This window comes from Thamnophis elegans, chromosome 4, assembly GCF_009769535.1.
Source record: "Thamnophis elegans isolate rThaEle1 chromosome 4, rThaEle1.pri, whole genome shotgun sequence".
Taxonomy (NCBI): Eukaryota; Metazoa; Chordata; class Lepidosauria; order Squamata; family Colubridae; genus Thamnophis; species Thamnophis elegans.
Window position 1 is genome coordinate 31,977,480 of NC_045544.1, and position 15,573 is coordinate 31,993,052.

Genomic DNA, 15,573 nt, shown 5'->3' on the forward strand with positions numbered 1-15,573 from the left:
AACTAGCTTACTATTCTTCTTACTTATCAATAAGAAAGCCAATTGAGATCAATATTGCTGATAGTGGGTAAAAAAAAACCTCCAATGATTAAAGTTAGGAGCAGGGAGGGTCTTGTATCCATTAAACAGTGAGCCTGGAGATGTTTTTTCTAAGAAGTTAAGACATAGACTCATACAAACAGTTATATCCCTCTACATCTTTCCTCTGATGAAATTGTTCCCACCAACAGCACCCTGTGGAGTGATTGGGGAACTCTCAAAAGACTGGGGGGACACAAAGATTAGAGAAAAAAAGGTTTGCCTCAATAACACTTTACTGATGAAAAATATAGTGATGTAATCATTTCTATTTAAGTGTGAATGTGGCATGGAATATTAACAAGTGAAAATACAATTCTCCACTGGGGACATTGAAATATCTACTGCAACTGTCTAATTGTCTGTCTATCCATCCATCCACATCTTCAACAGGCAAAAACTACATTGGTAATCATGGATTATTACTGAACTGAAGAGACATTAAAGAGGACACAAAAGGATATAACAAAAACAAATGCAAGAACTAAAGATGAATATGTGAAGTAATGCATAAAATTGAAGGCAGGCAATCTTCCACAAATAGTAATACATGAGCAAATAAAACAAACAAAAAGACAAACTACTTACAGATATAAAAATTATTAAACTGCTGTTCAAAAGGGACACTTTCAGTCCACATTACGTAATACTTTTTAGTGTCTACTGAAGACAGATATTTTTTTGAAAAAACAAATTAAATAGAATTAATTTATTACTAAATATGTAGGAGATAACAGTGCATTAAAAGACTCCCCCCCGGTCCAATAAAGCAATACATATTACTCTGATGGCAAAACAAAGATTACACATGATCTTATATACAGTATGTTTATTTTTGTCTTAAAACAGTTATCTTTACTTAATGTTGCTTAAGTACCATCAATGAAGATTATGAAGGGGAACTAAGCTTATTACGTTTATATAAAATATTATACATAATCAAATACTTCAAGCTTCCACTTCCCTAACAACAAGATGTCCTCCCAATCTCCCCCCTCCCCGGCTCCCTCCCCAACCAGGTACAGTGTCACAGATACAGTGCAGGACTTGCAGGTTTCACATGATTCTTCCTTCATTACGCAGTCTGTGTTACCGTTCATGTCATCCCTGCTTTGCTAATCCAATTTTCTTGGCCCTTTTCTTTGAAAACCAGAGAAGAGAAGCACTGCAGAATGCTGTAGCAAAACTGGTCAATTGCTTGATGTCCACTTCCAAGAGCCAATGAGATAGCGACATGAAAACACTAGGTTTAAAACAAAGCTGCACAGTTATGAACATTTCTGGTTCCTGTTTCCATAACATACAACACATGATTTATTATACAATGTATTTTGATTTGTTAAATTCCCCTGAAACAAAGCTATCTCACTTTAGCCCTGCAATGCATGAGACACTCATCATATTATACACAAATAGTTCACTCCTATAGGCCAAGTATGCCGCAAAGCCAAGATACAAATAGAGAATGAGTGCAGTAAACATTTCAAAAGTGTAAACCTATACTTTCATCTATTCCCCTGTCAATGCTTATTTGGAAGGCCATGAAGTATTGAGCACAGCTACATATGTATGCACAGACATTGCAGGGAAATGGAGCACAGCAAGCCATTATTTTCCAGCAAATATGCAAATATATGAATACAGAGTATAAACATGGCCATATTCAAGGGGATCGGAAGCTCATGGAAATAAAGCACATTCAACACAGGTTATCACACTGCATGCACAGAGGAAGCTATATTTTGACAGAGCTCACAATAGTTGCAATTGCAACAAGAAAAAGGCTGGAGTAGCAAAAAGAAAAGTGGTTGCTCATAAGCTGGTCAAAATGAAATTTAATAATCTTCTCAGCTTCTGACCAGATATTAGCTTGAATGCAGTAAGACAGATAAAATTGGAGACGTATGAAAGAAAAGGAATGTTTTCACTGAAGATTTGTATGGAAGACACAAACTCCATCCAACAAAACTAATTTAGACACATGATTGATGTGCTAAATATTACAAAAAAAATTAAAAAAAAATTTGGGGGGGAAAGATCCAGTTATATTTCTTCTAAAATAAATTCCTTGTTATTTCATGAATCCGACACCTCTATTACACTTAAAATCAAATTTTCCCCTCCAAGCAACTGGATCCACTGTCTAATTTTTTTTATTACTATTTGTTTATTTATATCCCGCCTTTATTATTTTTATGAATATCTCAAAGCGGCAAACATACCCAACAAAAATTTATATTGCAGTCTTAGTATAAAGTTTTAACTTTTGTTAAAAGGTTCTTATATATAAAAAGAAGAAAAAACCACGAGGCATAAGCTTATGCTGTATAGTGTAAATGCCCATAAAATGCCTATATAACCTGGTTTCTTCCTCCATATCTTTTTTTTAATAATTATTTTTAAAATACTGAGTGCTGCTTATTGTATATACTCTAAAGTATATATCCTTTTACATTTAGTGCAATAAAGTTAGGGCCTTGTATGCTTAAAAAGCTTCCACACCATAATGAGCCAAATTCCACACAAGGAAATTGAATTCTACAATTTGTACAAACAACACAAATTTGCATTGATATCTAATTATTCCACTTTAAGTAGTTGTGGGGAAGTAATAGTGATTACCCCTGGAAAACCCTATTCAGTCGCATTCCTTCACATTCTAAAATGTTAACTAAGAAATGTTTAGTTTATGTTATATTCATACATAGAAAGACAGAAAATCTAGTTTAAAAAAAAGTCAGAATATGGTGAATTCAACGATGAATTCTAGATTTCTGAATAAAGCACACTACTTTATTTATGTAGTTTTTTAAAGAAATAGATGGGGGAGGAGTTGCTTCATAGTCTATGTTGCTTCTGTTCACAGATACTATAACTAGTAATTAGACAACAAGTCTCCAACATATAGGATCTGTTCATAAGCTTTGTTATTTTTCATGTGAAGTGCTTGTCCAGGATCACAATATTACTTCAGGACACTTCAAGTCAAATCTTAGGGCAGAGACAGGCAATCTAGTGCCCTCGTTCAGGTGTCCTGAACCTTCATTCTTAATCATCTTAGCTAGCACAGCCAATGGCAAGGATTATAGTCCAAAACACTGGAAGAATAGCATGGAGTCTATTCCTGTTTTAGGATTTAAAAAAAACATTTCAGTATAGCATATCTTATCTATCACATCTAATCTGGATCAATCACTGCAGTGACACAACAACACCAGATGTGTATTGTACATGAGAAGGCCAAGCAACTTCAATACATTGTTCAGCTACTTCTTTTTCAGTATTTGATCTGCTTCAACTGGATAATGAAGGAATAACAGCAACATCAATAATGGCTTCTCAAGGTTCATGATTGCAAGTCTTCTGCAACTAGGCAGATACCAATGCAAGAACAAAATTATTAGTCTTTTAAGGTGCCACAGCACATTTTGTTTGTTTTTGCTGCAAGTTTCAAAAATCAAAATTCACTCAAAGTCTAGGTAAGAAACAAATGAAAGATGCACATATATATTAGAGTACACTTTGTCCCTCTACCCGGCCTCCCAAAGGAGTGGCAAAGCCTCCTTTGCTCTTTATCCCATTGATGCTGAACCCCTATTGTAGAGATTCAACACAGAGCAAAGACACCACTGCAGGTAACAGATAACCACTAAAGAAGACACTATAGACAAATTTGTTCTACTGGAACCACAAAAGTTGATGTCTTCTGCTTTGCTTCCATACCTTAATATAAAGCAAAGCTTCAGTCAATTCACTTGGAAGAAAATGACCAATCATCTATGGGATGCTCATCTGAATGATAAAAGAAACATTCATAATCTTCTGTTTGGTGTTCAATCCAAACACATAACATGTAATAGCTGCTGCAGAGACTTGGGTTGAATATTTTTCTTTTCTTCTTTTTTTTAAATATCTCATCTGAAAACTAGACTACTAAAAAGATAATAAAATACTCTGGAATAGTAAAATCTGCTGTTCTTGACATCCATGAGCAAAAGAGTAATATCCTGTGAAAATAACATAGTGCTTTTAAAAGGTGCATTATACCTGTATAGCTAAACTGGTCTGCCTAGTAAAAAAATTAACTATATACACGCTTGAAAAGCCCAGGAGTTCAAGATTCCAAAAATTTAAAATCCTGGTAAAAGGATTTGGAAAAGGTTAGATTTATGGCAATTACTACAACACGAGAAAGGTGCACCAGGAATCCTTCAACAATTCCATAGGTTAAAGAAGTTTAAGTGCTTGGTTCAGATCAGATCGAGTAACCACAATGGAACACATGCGAAAGCAAGCTGAAGGGAAACTTCACAAGAATCTCCTTTATGGCAAAAAAGGATAAAAACTGTCTCTTGTTTTAAAATAATTAGTAAATAAAAAGTTTGTAATTCTAAAATCTGCATCACAATTTGCATTTTTTTTTGGTTCTTCTCATGGTTATGAACTTCATATTGCTGGAGTCCACTCATTGTTAGTTCATTCCTTTCTAACACCCTTTATGAAGTCTCTTTAGTACCGGTGAGATTGGTGGGACGGATGGTACTGAGAACTCTGCTGAGATGATGTTGAATAGCCCATTGTATTCTGGGACTGAGAAGATCCCTGAATGTTGCTTTGGTAACTCAGGCGTGAACTGGAGTGCTACAAAAAAAGCAAAAAAATAAATGTTTTTATGAAGCAGAACTGTTTTCATAAAAGAGAGGGTGGAGGATGGCCATAAAGAATTATTGCAGCAAGCTCCCTCTCATTTTCTTTAGATGGGTTTAAGTACAGAAATGAGCTGTCATGTCGGTCTTTCCCTGTCTTCCTAACTTCTGCTTTGTCTATGGAATATTTAGCTATTGGTAATAGAGAAAACTTAGGTTGAATAATTAAGTCAGATGCTAATATTATGCTAATATTAATCTATCATATCTTTAATCTTTGAAGCTGGGTTCATAAAACTGGATTTGACAGTGAGGACAAACAAGACACTAGTGAACTTTTCCTTGAAATCTATGTATAACCAGAGCCTCAGATGCACATCTTCTTGCACAGGGAGTCTAATATTTTAACCATACCGTTACTGTTCCCATGCAAACCAGCTAACCAAATCTTTCTAGATTAAGGTGGGACTACATTCTGAACAGCTAACTAACTCTCTGAAGCAAAATCATTGTATAAGGCAGAGATGCATATCCATGTGCTGCCTACATTCCCACAAAGTCGAGGAATGGCCCCCAGATTACCATCCAAAATTTGTTCAAAGTTTAGTGACATCATATATGATGTGTGTTTGCAGCATCAGTAAACAAGCAAGCTTAGCCATGTTTCAAGCATGTTGGTTATGGAGAAAGTTTTCCATTCCATAAAATGCCAATTGGAAAGCATGTTTGATATTAGCATGCTTAAATATAGAAAACAAATTGTCCATGTAACAATTTATATTGAACAAATAAAATAAAGATGGTTTGTCTTTCTCTTAAAGCCACCCAAAGAGGAAAGTACCAAGATAAAGATAATGAAAACAGCCAGGGGAATGAAGAACAGGATTCATAAAATTCAATGCACAATATAAAGAAACAGCTTGATGACAGAACTTGATAGACCTGAATATATGTACTGATACTTCTGTATTAATTTTCTAGAAACCATTTAATGAAAATACATGCACATATACACACATACTATTATTTGTGACAGCTAATATATTTTAATTTTGTGAAAATGAATGTATCATATGACTGTTGTTGCAGTTACCATGGCCAGATGAAGTCATAAACATGCTAGAGATAATACACAGAGCCCAGTGGAACAGACACTAAAGAGTCACAAGAGAATATTATTCCTTGTAACTACAGAGATGATTACCATCAACATGTAACGACCAGACTCCTGCACTCAATATTATGAATTACTTTCCATAAGCATTATATTTCAATGTATTTGATAATAACAATACAACGCATTTCCAGTCATTATGCTCCATTGTAGTTAAGAATTATGGGAAATGGTCCAATATCTTTACCAATCAAATGGCTGGGCAAGGAAGGATATAGAATTACTGTCTCTTTGATACCTGTAACTACCTGTGAATATTAGCAGCACTTTATAATAAACTTTACTTGTGAAACTTTATAGTACTATCAGCAAAAAAAATGCAAAAAGCTTCACCTCACTGAACTGGACCTTATAATAAAACAAAGGGTATTATTTTGATTAACTGTAACACCTGTTTCTCAAACTTTGAAAACTCTCTTGAGCAAGATTTACCTAGAAAAGTGGCAATAAATTATTTCTTATTCAGGAATACATGCTTTCATCCATACACACATTCATAAATTGAGCAGGGCCCATAAAAACATTCAAGTTCTACGACAAGCCATTCTATGGTGGTGTTTCCTAACCCATTTCCCCTCAATCCTTGCAAAGCAACCAAGGAAGATATAAAGAAGAGAGGAAAAAAGGAACATACTTGATAGTCTGAAGGCATGACAGGCCCGCCTGAATTCGTGCCTGAAGGCCCAAGGCGTGGTTTCTTGTTTGGAGGCACCTGGTTGAGGCCGGAGTCCTGGCTGTGCTGGAGACCTGCCCCAGTCCCGCCACCTCCTGTCCCGCCACCCCCCGCAGTTCCATTGGTTTGGGTGCTGTTTTGCTGTTGAGGTGCTGCTTGCGGCTGTGGTTGCTGCGGCTGCTGAGGTGCTGCTTGCTGTTGCTGTTGAGGTCCTGTTTGTTGCTGATGTTGGTTCTGCTGCTGTTGATTCTAGATCAAATCCAAGGTAAGGAGAGAGAGCTGGGATTATCATGGGGTTTAGTCTTAGGGTAGTTCTTATTCCACAGAGCATTTCTAGAAATGTACACAAGCAATACACTGGCTCAGTAAGGTTGATATAATGTTTAGAGACCCTAAGGAGATAGGAACATCTGTACTAGGATGAGAAAGGCTAAACTTCACTGAGCCATAAATCTTTTATATAACTGGCTGACCTTCTCTTGCTCATCTGATATCAGATTGCTAATTGAATCAAGGAAGACTGTGTAGAGTCCTTAGGAAAATGCATGGTATAACGATAAGCAAGCTTATAGTTTAAATTCTATATTGGATTCCCTCTTTTGGTAGGTGCTCTCCATTTATTCAGCCATTGTTTGAATATCTTTTAAACATATTACAGTGGCCATCTTTAAAAAAAATGAGTTAAGGTATATGTGACACATATGTGCCTCTTAAATGAATATAGTTCTTTCATTGCCTCACCAATTTCTTCTGACTATCCTATATACACACGATAACAGGCTTTGCTTGTTCCTTCCATTTTTGAAACAATGGTATGGTTGAACATATTTATTTTTAGAGCAAAGACTGCAAATAATGGCTTTTTAAAGATGCATGTTGCTTTGCTTTCTACTTTCATATCTTCTTCCATCAATTATTTTAAAAAAGAGCCAGCCTGGTCCAGTGGTTAATGCAGTAGGCTAGAAAGCTGGACATGGTGAGTTCAAATCCTGCCTTAGTCATGAAATCTACCTGGCTGATCTTGAGCCAGTACTTCTCTCTTAGCCCAACTCATCTCATAGGATTGTTGTTGTATGGAAACAGGAAGAGAAAGGTGTGTTGGATATGTTTGCCACCTTGAGTTATTTGTAAATTTATATAACTAAAAAGAGGACAAAGGAGCAGCAGAAAGTTTGGAATAGTCTGAGGACAAGAAAAGAAGGCAACGTAACAACAAACCTTAAGCAAATCTAAAGAGTCAAACTAGATGATTATTCTTTTAACATTTGGTCCCAATGTTTGTAGACTTTTGAGTATAAACTTTCAGGAAAGTAAGTGCAATTAAATGTTGAGGTATAGCAATGGCCAAACAACCCTTTTAAACAAAAGGCTTTGAAGTCAATATGTCTTTTTCCATATGCCTCAATGCAATAAAGAACTTTCACTGTGAGATGAAAAAAGGAGAAGACAAACCAAATAAAATTCCTCTCATTAATTATGCAACTCTGTTATCACTGCCAAGAATTACAATTAAAGCCATATTTATACTTTTACTATAATAGATGACATAATATTCAGGAACGATACTGTCCTATGGGAAATGCCAGCTAGAACTATAATCTGCATTTGTGCATTAGTCAAAGAATATGATTGTGATGTTGCCCCAGGCCAAAATAGCCGATGGAATGTAATTGGTTGAAATTTAACCAGCTGGAGCCATTTGTTAACATCTGCAACAACTAAACTTATTTACATTCTGTTTTAGAATTCAGCAGACTTAATGTCACAGAAAGTGGCATTTTCCCCCCCTTAAATCTCAGAATCAAAACAGGAAGCTTCTTGGTTGTACTAGTCGCAGGGGTGTCAAACTGATGTGTCACACGCAGCCACACCCACAGCTCCATGAAGAGAAAAAACATTGCGATATGTCACGACAGCAACGGGACACCACAAGTTTGACACCCATGTACTAGTGATACTGTTTTTAGCTGTTTTATATTTTAATTCTTATGATTGTTTTCATTTTATTTTAATTCTGTTTGCTACCCAGGGTCACTTGTTGAGATGGGAAACCATATGAATTGAATATATAAACGAATACAAACATATGTCTGAAATATTATTTCATGGGAACAAAAGGAAATCATTTACTAGAATATTTCATGTCCTGAAACTTTTATACTCATTCTTAACAGACTTTTGGCTTGCTCCCACTATTTTGATCTTTGATAGTATGAAGCTCTTCTTGAAGTTTCTAATTTATTTTATTTTTCTCTCTGCTGCCATAGGAACATGGGGCATTGTTGTACATCAACAGGGACTTTCCATCTAAATTACCTATACTGAATAGCAGTAGTTCTTCAGGGTCTTCAAGGTTGGTACCTGAGCCTTTTTAATGAGAAATATCAAGGACTGCACCTGGACCCTTCAGAATGCATGATCTTTTGTCACTGAGCAATGCCCTTCCTATATCATCCGCCTACTCACATAGCATCACTACAAAAAAATCCATCAGAATATTTATTGCCAACTGATGACTTTTTAAATACATTATTAGTATATATGGGTTTAAGACCTTTCCCTTTTTTATTCCAGCTATATGTTACTTCCATTATCTAAATTTACTAAAGATTATTCAGATTTAAGCAATCTAATTTCTTATAATTATCACATATCAACATGCAGTTCTTTTTGAGTATGTCCCATGACATTGCATTACAATCATATTGACCAGAAATCCTGGTCAGTAACCTTTGATATTCTATAAGCTTTCCCCCTCAGAAACATCATTATTTTTTACTGATGGTAACATGGTCTATGAACTATACCTTATCACCTTTTTCCTCTGGCTCATCTTCATTAAGAAATTCTCGTTTGGGATATGGAATCTGGCAACCAGCAAAAACACTGGAACAGAAGAATACAGTGGAATTGCACCAGTATATGTTAGCTGAAATCTTACATTCATTAAAAAACTTATTAGAGATCAGATAAATTTTGGACATCTTTAGCAGAAATGTGATGAAATGAAAAATATTTGCATTCATTTTAATATGGTCAATATGTTGTTACACACAGGACATATTCGCACAAACTATGGCTAGAAATCACTAATGTCTTTCTTCCTGAACTAATCATAATGATTTCAGGTTGATGTTTGATTATTTTAGTGTCCTTATCTTAAGGTGTTTCATTGTACATGTTAAAAGCAGCTCAGAGTTTCATGCCCTCTATGACAATTATGGATCTTTTCCAATTAGAATTTGACTCCACATTTACAACATGTTACACACATAATTTGATAGGTGGAACTGATGGTGAGGAATCCCATGTGATTCTATTATCATGGACAAATCACTTTCTCATCAGTATTAAATTGATGTCTGCCATAAATCTGCAGTGATGGAAGATCTTTTCGAATGTTCCTGTAGGTGCTTGATAGATCCATTACAAAGATGTTGACTGTGACAATATTGTTAATGCCATGGCAGTGATGCGTAACATAGTCCATGTGTTTGTCACTATTCCTCTTAAATACTTCTCCCCTCTCACAATGCTGAATCAGGCCCCCAAATTTAACAATAAATGTATAGTTGTAGAGTAATGATATGCAAGTGGAGGAAATTTTAAAATATATAAGAGCTAGAACAGAGTGAAGACCATTTCAATTTTTATGTCAGATTTATAACATCAGCCTAGATTGGAAGCAAGCAGAAAAATTAAGATGGGAACGTTCTGCTTCTTTTCCATGCGACCCGGAAGAAGGGTCAGACTGAGCTTGTTGATTATTTTGAAAATAGCTAATAAATCTCTTATCAATCTGAGAATCTAAACCTACATTCTGTTCTACAGCACAAAAGACAATGAAAAATGCTTAATTTTCTACCTCTGCTTTGGATTAGAATGTGATATTGAAATTGGTTGCCTTGATGTATGGTCTCGATCAGAAATTGGATGAGATTACAGTAATTCCTGCAAGTTCCCCTGGATCTCTTGATATCTTTCAATACATTTTACCATGTGAACAATCTGGTAGAACCGAGAACTGAGCCTCAGGGGCATTTGTGCAGTAGTTTCTGTCCTTTCTGTTGTGCTGTGTCCAGTAAGTGATCCTGGGAAATTGTTCAAACTCTAGGCTATTGAAGCCCAAAAGGTTCCATATTGTTCTCCATGCTTTTCAGCATCTATAGGGAGTCCTTGAATTATGATCATAGTGGACTCCAGAATTTCAACTGTAATTCATTTTGGTCACAATCACATGGATTGAACTTAATTTTACAACCATTTTTACGATGGTCATAAAACAAGGCACCATAGTACTTAAGCAAATCATGTGGTCATAAGCAGCCATGTGGTTGTTAAGCAAATCCAGCATATCTGGAAGGCATTTTTTGCTAGAAAACAGCAAAAGAATTCGCAAATCACAGCCATGTGATGGCAAGACATTGCAACCAGTTGTAAATGGGATACAGTTGCCAAGCACTTCAAATGTGATTACTTGACCATGGGACTGTGGGGCCACAGCAATTATAACTTGGAGTACAGGTTATCATTAGCTTTTTTGAAATCTGTTGTAACTTTGACAGTCATTAAGTGACTGATTGTAACTTGTGGACTACCTGTACTTTTCTAATATTTTACAGCAACACACGATAGCAAAAAAATTTTTTTTTAACTGAATTGTTTTGTTGCACCAATTTATGTGCATCAGAAAATTCATTATGAAAAAGGCTGTTTTTTCCTATTTCCTTCAAAAAAAACATCAGCCAAAAGCACTAATAATTAGGTGTTGGTACCAAGATGGTAGCACATACCATTTTCTTTATAATCCTCCCAAAATAATATAAAAAGTATATAATTATTTTTGAGACTATCACTCAATATCAGTCTTCCATTCAAATCAGCTGAAAAACACTAGGTATGTGTAGCATAAGAAGAATTATTGGTTTGAAGTTTCTATCTAATTTAGCATTCATTTCAAAAAGTGTTTCTAACAGCTGAGTTTAATGTTAGAGAGTTTATTGACTTCTCTTTCTTGGGGGGGGGTTTCCCCCCTTTTTTTTCTTTTTATTATTCTTTTCTTTTTTGTTCTTTATTTTTTATTTTTTATTATTTTGTAACTTCTAATCTATTTGGTTTCAATATACTCCAGACTTTGCTTGATAAAGAACGATGCCGGGAATGGGATCTGGGAAGTCGGAAGGGGGTCAGAGAGGGGGGTTCAGGGGGTGGGTGGGGGGGAGGGTGGAAATATAGACTCAATTTTCAGAACAATGAATGCACTTGGATACTGTTGCTTTTTTTTTTTCTTTTTTCTTTTTTTTCTTCTTTCTTCTCCTTTTATTTTTCTTTTGTTTTAGTACAAAACAAATAGACCAATGAATACTAGAAATACACCGAAGCGAGGTGTAGAGGGAAAGAAGAGGGGGGAATTAAGAGGGAGTGAGAAGGGAATGTAAGGAGGGTGAGATGGTGGGAAGGGGAGAAAGGAATGGCTGAGGGGGAGGGGAAGTAGAAGAGGGGATTGTTGGAAGGGAGAAATGAAAGTTGGAGGGGTAGAAGGAAGGGTGTATGTAGGATAGAAGTGTTATGAGTTGTTTATTGCTTCTTTTTTTTAATTGCACAGTATTTAAGTGATTGTATAAAGGAAAATGAAAATGTAATAAAAGATTAATCTTGAAAAAAAAAAGAGATGCACGAAAAACCAATTGGCACACTTTCTACAAGATGTAATGTAAGATGATTATTTTTTGTGTGTGTTGTTTGCTTAATAATTTTTTTTAAAAAATGTAAAAAAAATTTTTTTAAAAAAAGTGTTTCTAACATAATTTTAGCATTACTGATGCTTAAAAAGGATTTAGCAAATAATATTTTTCCCCATCAATAAGCCTTTATTACCTCACTGAGCAAAACAGATCTAGTGTACTCATCCTTTAGGGTAAAATTCAAGTAATTTACTATGCAGTCCTATCCGTGTTTACTCAAAATGAAGTTACATATATTAAAAGGATTTAATACCCAGTAAAAGAGCATAGAAATTGAAGCAAACTTGCCCGGGGGGGGGGGGGGGGGATCCAGAGAAAAAGCTGATAATAATGTCATGTACAGTATCTATCACCTCTGCAACATTTCCTCAAAAGCTGCAAATTGTAGTGAAATCTTTCACTAGCATTAAAAAAATGTTTATAAATGACTGGAGTATATTCCATCTATTTCTACATTCAATTCTGTTTAAATATAAATGTCCCTACTATGCATACTACTTTAAGAATGGAACCTTGGGTATGCCATTTTAAATCCGAGTATGGATCTATTATTATAAAAGAGAAATACTTTATGTTATAAAATGAATATTTCAGAGATATAATCAAGCACACATTACAGCCATTATTTTATTTTAATATAAGTTTAGAGAGTTATTTGAAAAGTAAATTATGTTATACAGCAGTGGAGGAAGGGCTACAAAGAACAGGGAAAAACATACTCTGATGTAGGCAATGGGTCTTCCTGGAAGTAAGGATCCTGCAAAGCTTGCTCTGAGGTAATTCTTTTAGTCGGATCCATAGTCAGAAGTTTTTGAAGCTGCAAAGAAGCCAGCTTGTATGAATTTCTCAGTAAAACTCAATGACATGCATTATGTATTTAGTTTTATGACCAATAATACTAAAATAAAACAAATACAAATAAACTTATGGGATTTTATATACAGAAAATATGTATCATATAGTTAAAAAAATCAGAAAACATAAACTAGAAAACCTAAAATGTAGAAGTCTCCCTTACATTGATCATAGCCCAACACGAAAATTGGAAACAATTCTGGCAGGCAATAGGATCTGATCTGATCTAAGCTTCATTCCATCACACAGGTTTGCCCTCCATCTAAACATGGAGCTAACAGAAGGCTCCTGTTATACTAGTTCTCCTGCCACAATTAATATTCAGAAATGGAAAGTAAGTTGTTTGGATGAATTTGGCAATAAATGACAGAACCGTATGGAGCATCTGGCTCAGACAAGGAAGCTGAGTAGATGACTGGCCCAGCCAGTATTTTCAGCTCAGCCTATGCCACATGGTGTTTTAGGGAGAAACGGAAAGCAAGGCATGCCATTTTAATTTTTTTTTACAATTTTAAAAGAGGAGATATAAACCTAAAAATTAGTTAATACATGAATTATTAAGTATTATTATTGTCAGTGTAGGTAAAACTTTAAATAATATGAAAAATACTAGGATATTCTGGCCACCGGAAATAATTTAAGTTCTTTTATGCATTATATTTTAGATCTATACATTTTAAACCTCATTTTCTCCCAGAATATAGTAAAGGTGACAAGTTATATATCCTTTCCCTGAGACCAACGTCTCTGAATAGGGCTTACTTCTAAGGAGAAATGTAAAGGTTCATGCTGTTAACTTTACAAAACAAAAAATTACTTCAGCAGCAACAAAGTTTTCTTCTACTGCTACAGTATTTGATACTAAGAGTTTAACTTACTTAAAAAGAAAATAAAGCTTCTATGTCACTTACCAAAAGGAATACTTTGCTATCAGGCTTAACTTTGTGTTTTTCCATGTATTTGAGGAGGCTACTATTGGCATATCTGAAAAAAGAAACATTGAACGAAATCAAAAGAATAATGTAGCATCCAAATTTTTTAAAAAAAGTTTTACTACATGTTAATTACATTTCACAAGCTTTTATTTCCTGGTGCATACAATGAACCACATACAGATAGCAGTGGCACCTTTTATTAATATACAGGTGCCAATCCCATTTTATCTGATAAAACTAATCTTGAAATAGGCTCTACTGTGGAATAATTAAAGGAGTTATAAAGATACACTAAATTAGGTTTCTCTCATGTATCGTAATGTGCATGTATATACTTCAATTAATACTCCTTTTTAACAAAATCTGAAATGACTAATGTGAAAATAACAATTAAAGCATAAAAGCAATAGGCAGCAGAAGCCAAAGTAATAAAATACAGGTAGATATGGAGTCTGATAGCACCTTCAAGACTAATCAGCTTCATTGGGACATATGGTAATCTTTTGTGAATAGCAACTCCCTTGTTCAGATTCACAGAATGCAAGTCCACACTATAGATCTGTGGATGTGAACTGCAAGAATGCTAATGCCCAATAAAATCAATTACTGGTAGTCTTGAAGGAGCCATTATATTCCATAACTACCTTGTGTCCATTGAGTAATGCATATCTTCTCCCCTCACCAAAGTTAATAAAATTAGAAATAAAAATTTAAATAGAAGCATATATTCTGAAAATGCAGATGAAATCTTATCCAATGCTTAAGAAAAGTAAGATAACATCTGGACTATCATACATGGGTTGCAAAACTCCACCAGAACAGCAGCAAGGAAATACAGAAAGCAGTGCAGATTTTAGAAACCAGATATGGCAGTACTACCTAAGAAAATAGGGTCGACCATGCTCAGGAATGAAATTTGATAATCTGACCCTTTGTTTTATTCATCAACACAAATTCCAAGAGGTAGTAGAATATCTGGAGAAGGGCCTCCAATAAAGATTTTATTTGCCAGGCACATAGCCCAATAATCAGCATCTATGACTCTTAAAGTGTTAAAGATGATGGGAACTGAAACTGAACAACTTGTGTGAAGGGCACAAGTTGCTACATGTTGATGTGAGTCTGGAAACAATGCAACTCTCTCAATACTGATATAATTTACTGTCCCTGTTAGGACCTAATTCTCAACTTCTAAACAGAGCAACTAAAAAGCAATTATCCATTAAACTAGATTACTGAAAAAAGAATCTTTAAATTTGACCTAGGGTTCATTTTGATACTGATGATAAATTCTTTGGTTGATCGTTTATTCATAAGGACACAGGCAGTTAATAGCACGTATCTGCCTTAATAAGCCACTAATTTGCACCTGGACTCTGGCTGGTGATCCTTAAATTCCAGGAAAAAAATTGGCGTCATATGACAGAAGGCTGCCCCATTTCTTCTAAAGTAGCTGAAGGACAACCTG

General features: G+C 35.1%; 1 protein-coding gene across 4 annotated transcripts in view; it reads right to left on the reverse strand.

Moving 5' to 3' along the window:
• Positions 1–254: 254 nt before the first annotated feature.
• CDK19 (cyclin dependent kinase 19) overlaps positions 255–15,573 on the reverse strand; it is an 87,801-nt gene continuing 72,482 nt past the window's right edge. For all 4 annotated transcript variants that reach the window (XM_032215153.1, XM_032215152.1, XM_032215151.1 and 1 more), the window contains 5 exons: positions 14,082–14,154; positions 13,035–13,132; positions 9,379–9,457; positions 6,533–6,820; positions 255–4,719 (listed from right to left, as the gene is read on the reverse strand). In XM_032215153.1, coding sequence (XP_032071044.1) covers positions 4,588–4,719; positions 6,533–6,820; positions 9,379–9,457; positions 13,035–13,132; positions 14,082–14,154 — 670 coding nt within the window. In that variant the 3' untranslated portion in view covers positions 255–4,587. The remainder of the gene's footprint in view (positions 4,720–6,532; positions 6,821–9,378; positions 9,458–13,034; positions 13,133–14,081; positions 14,155–15,573) is intronic.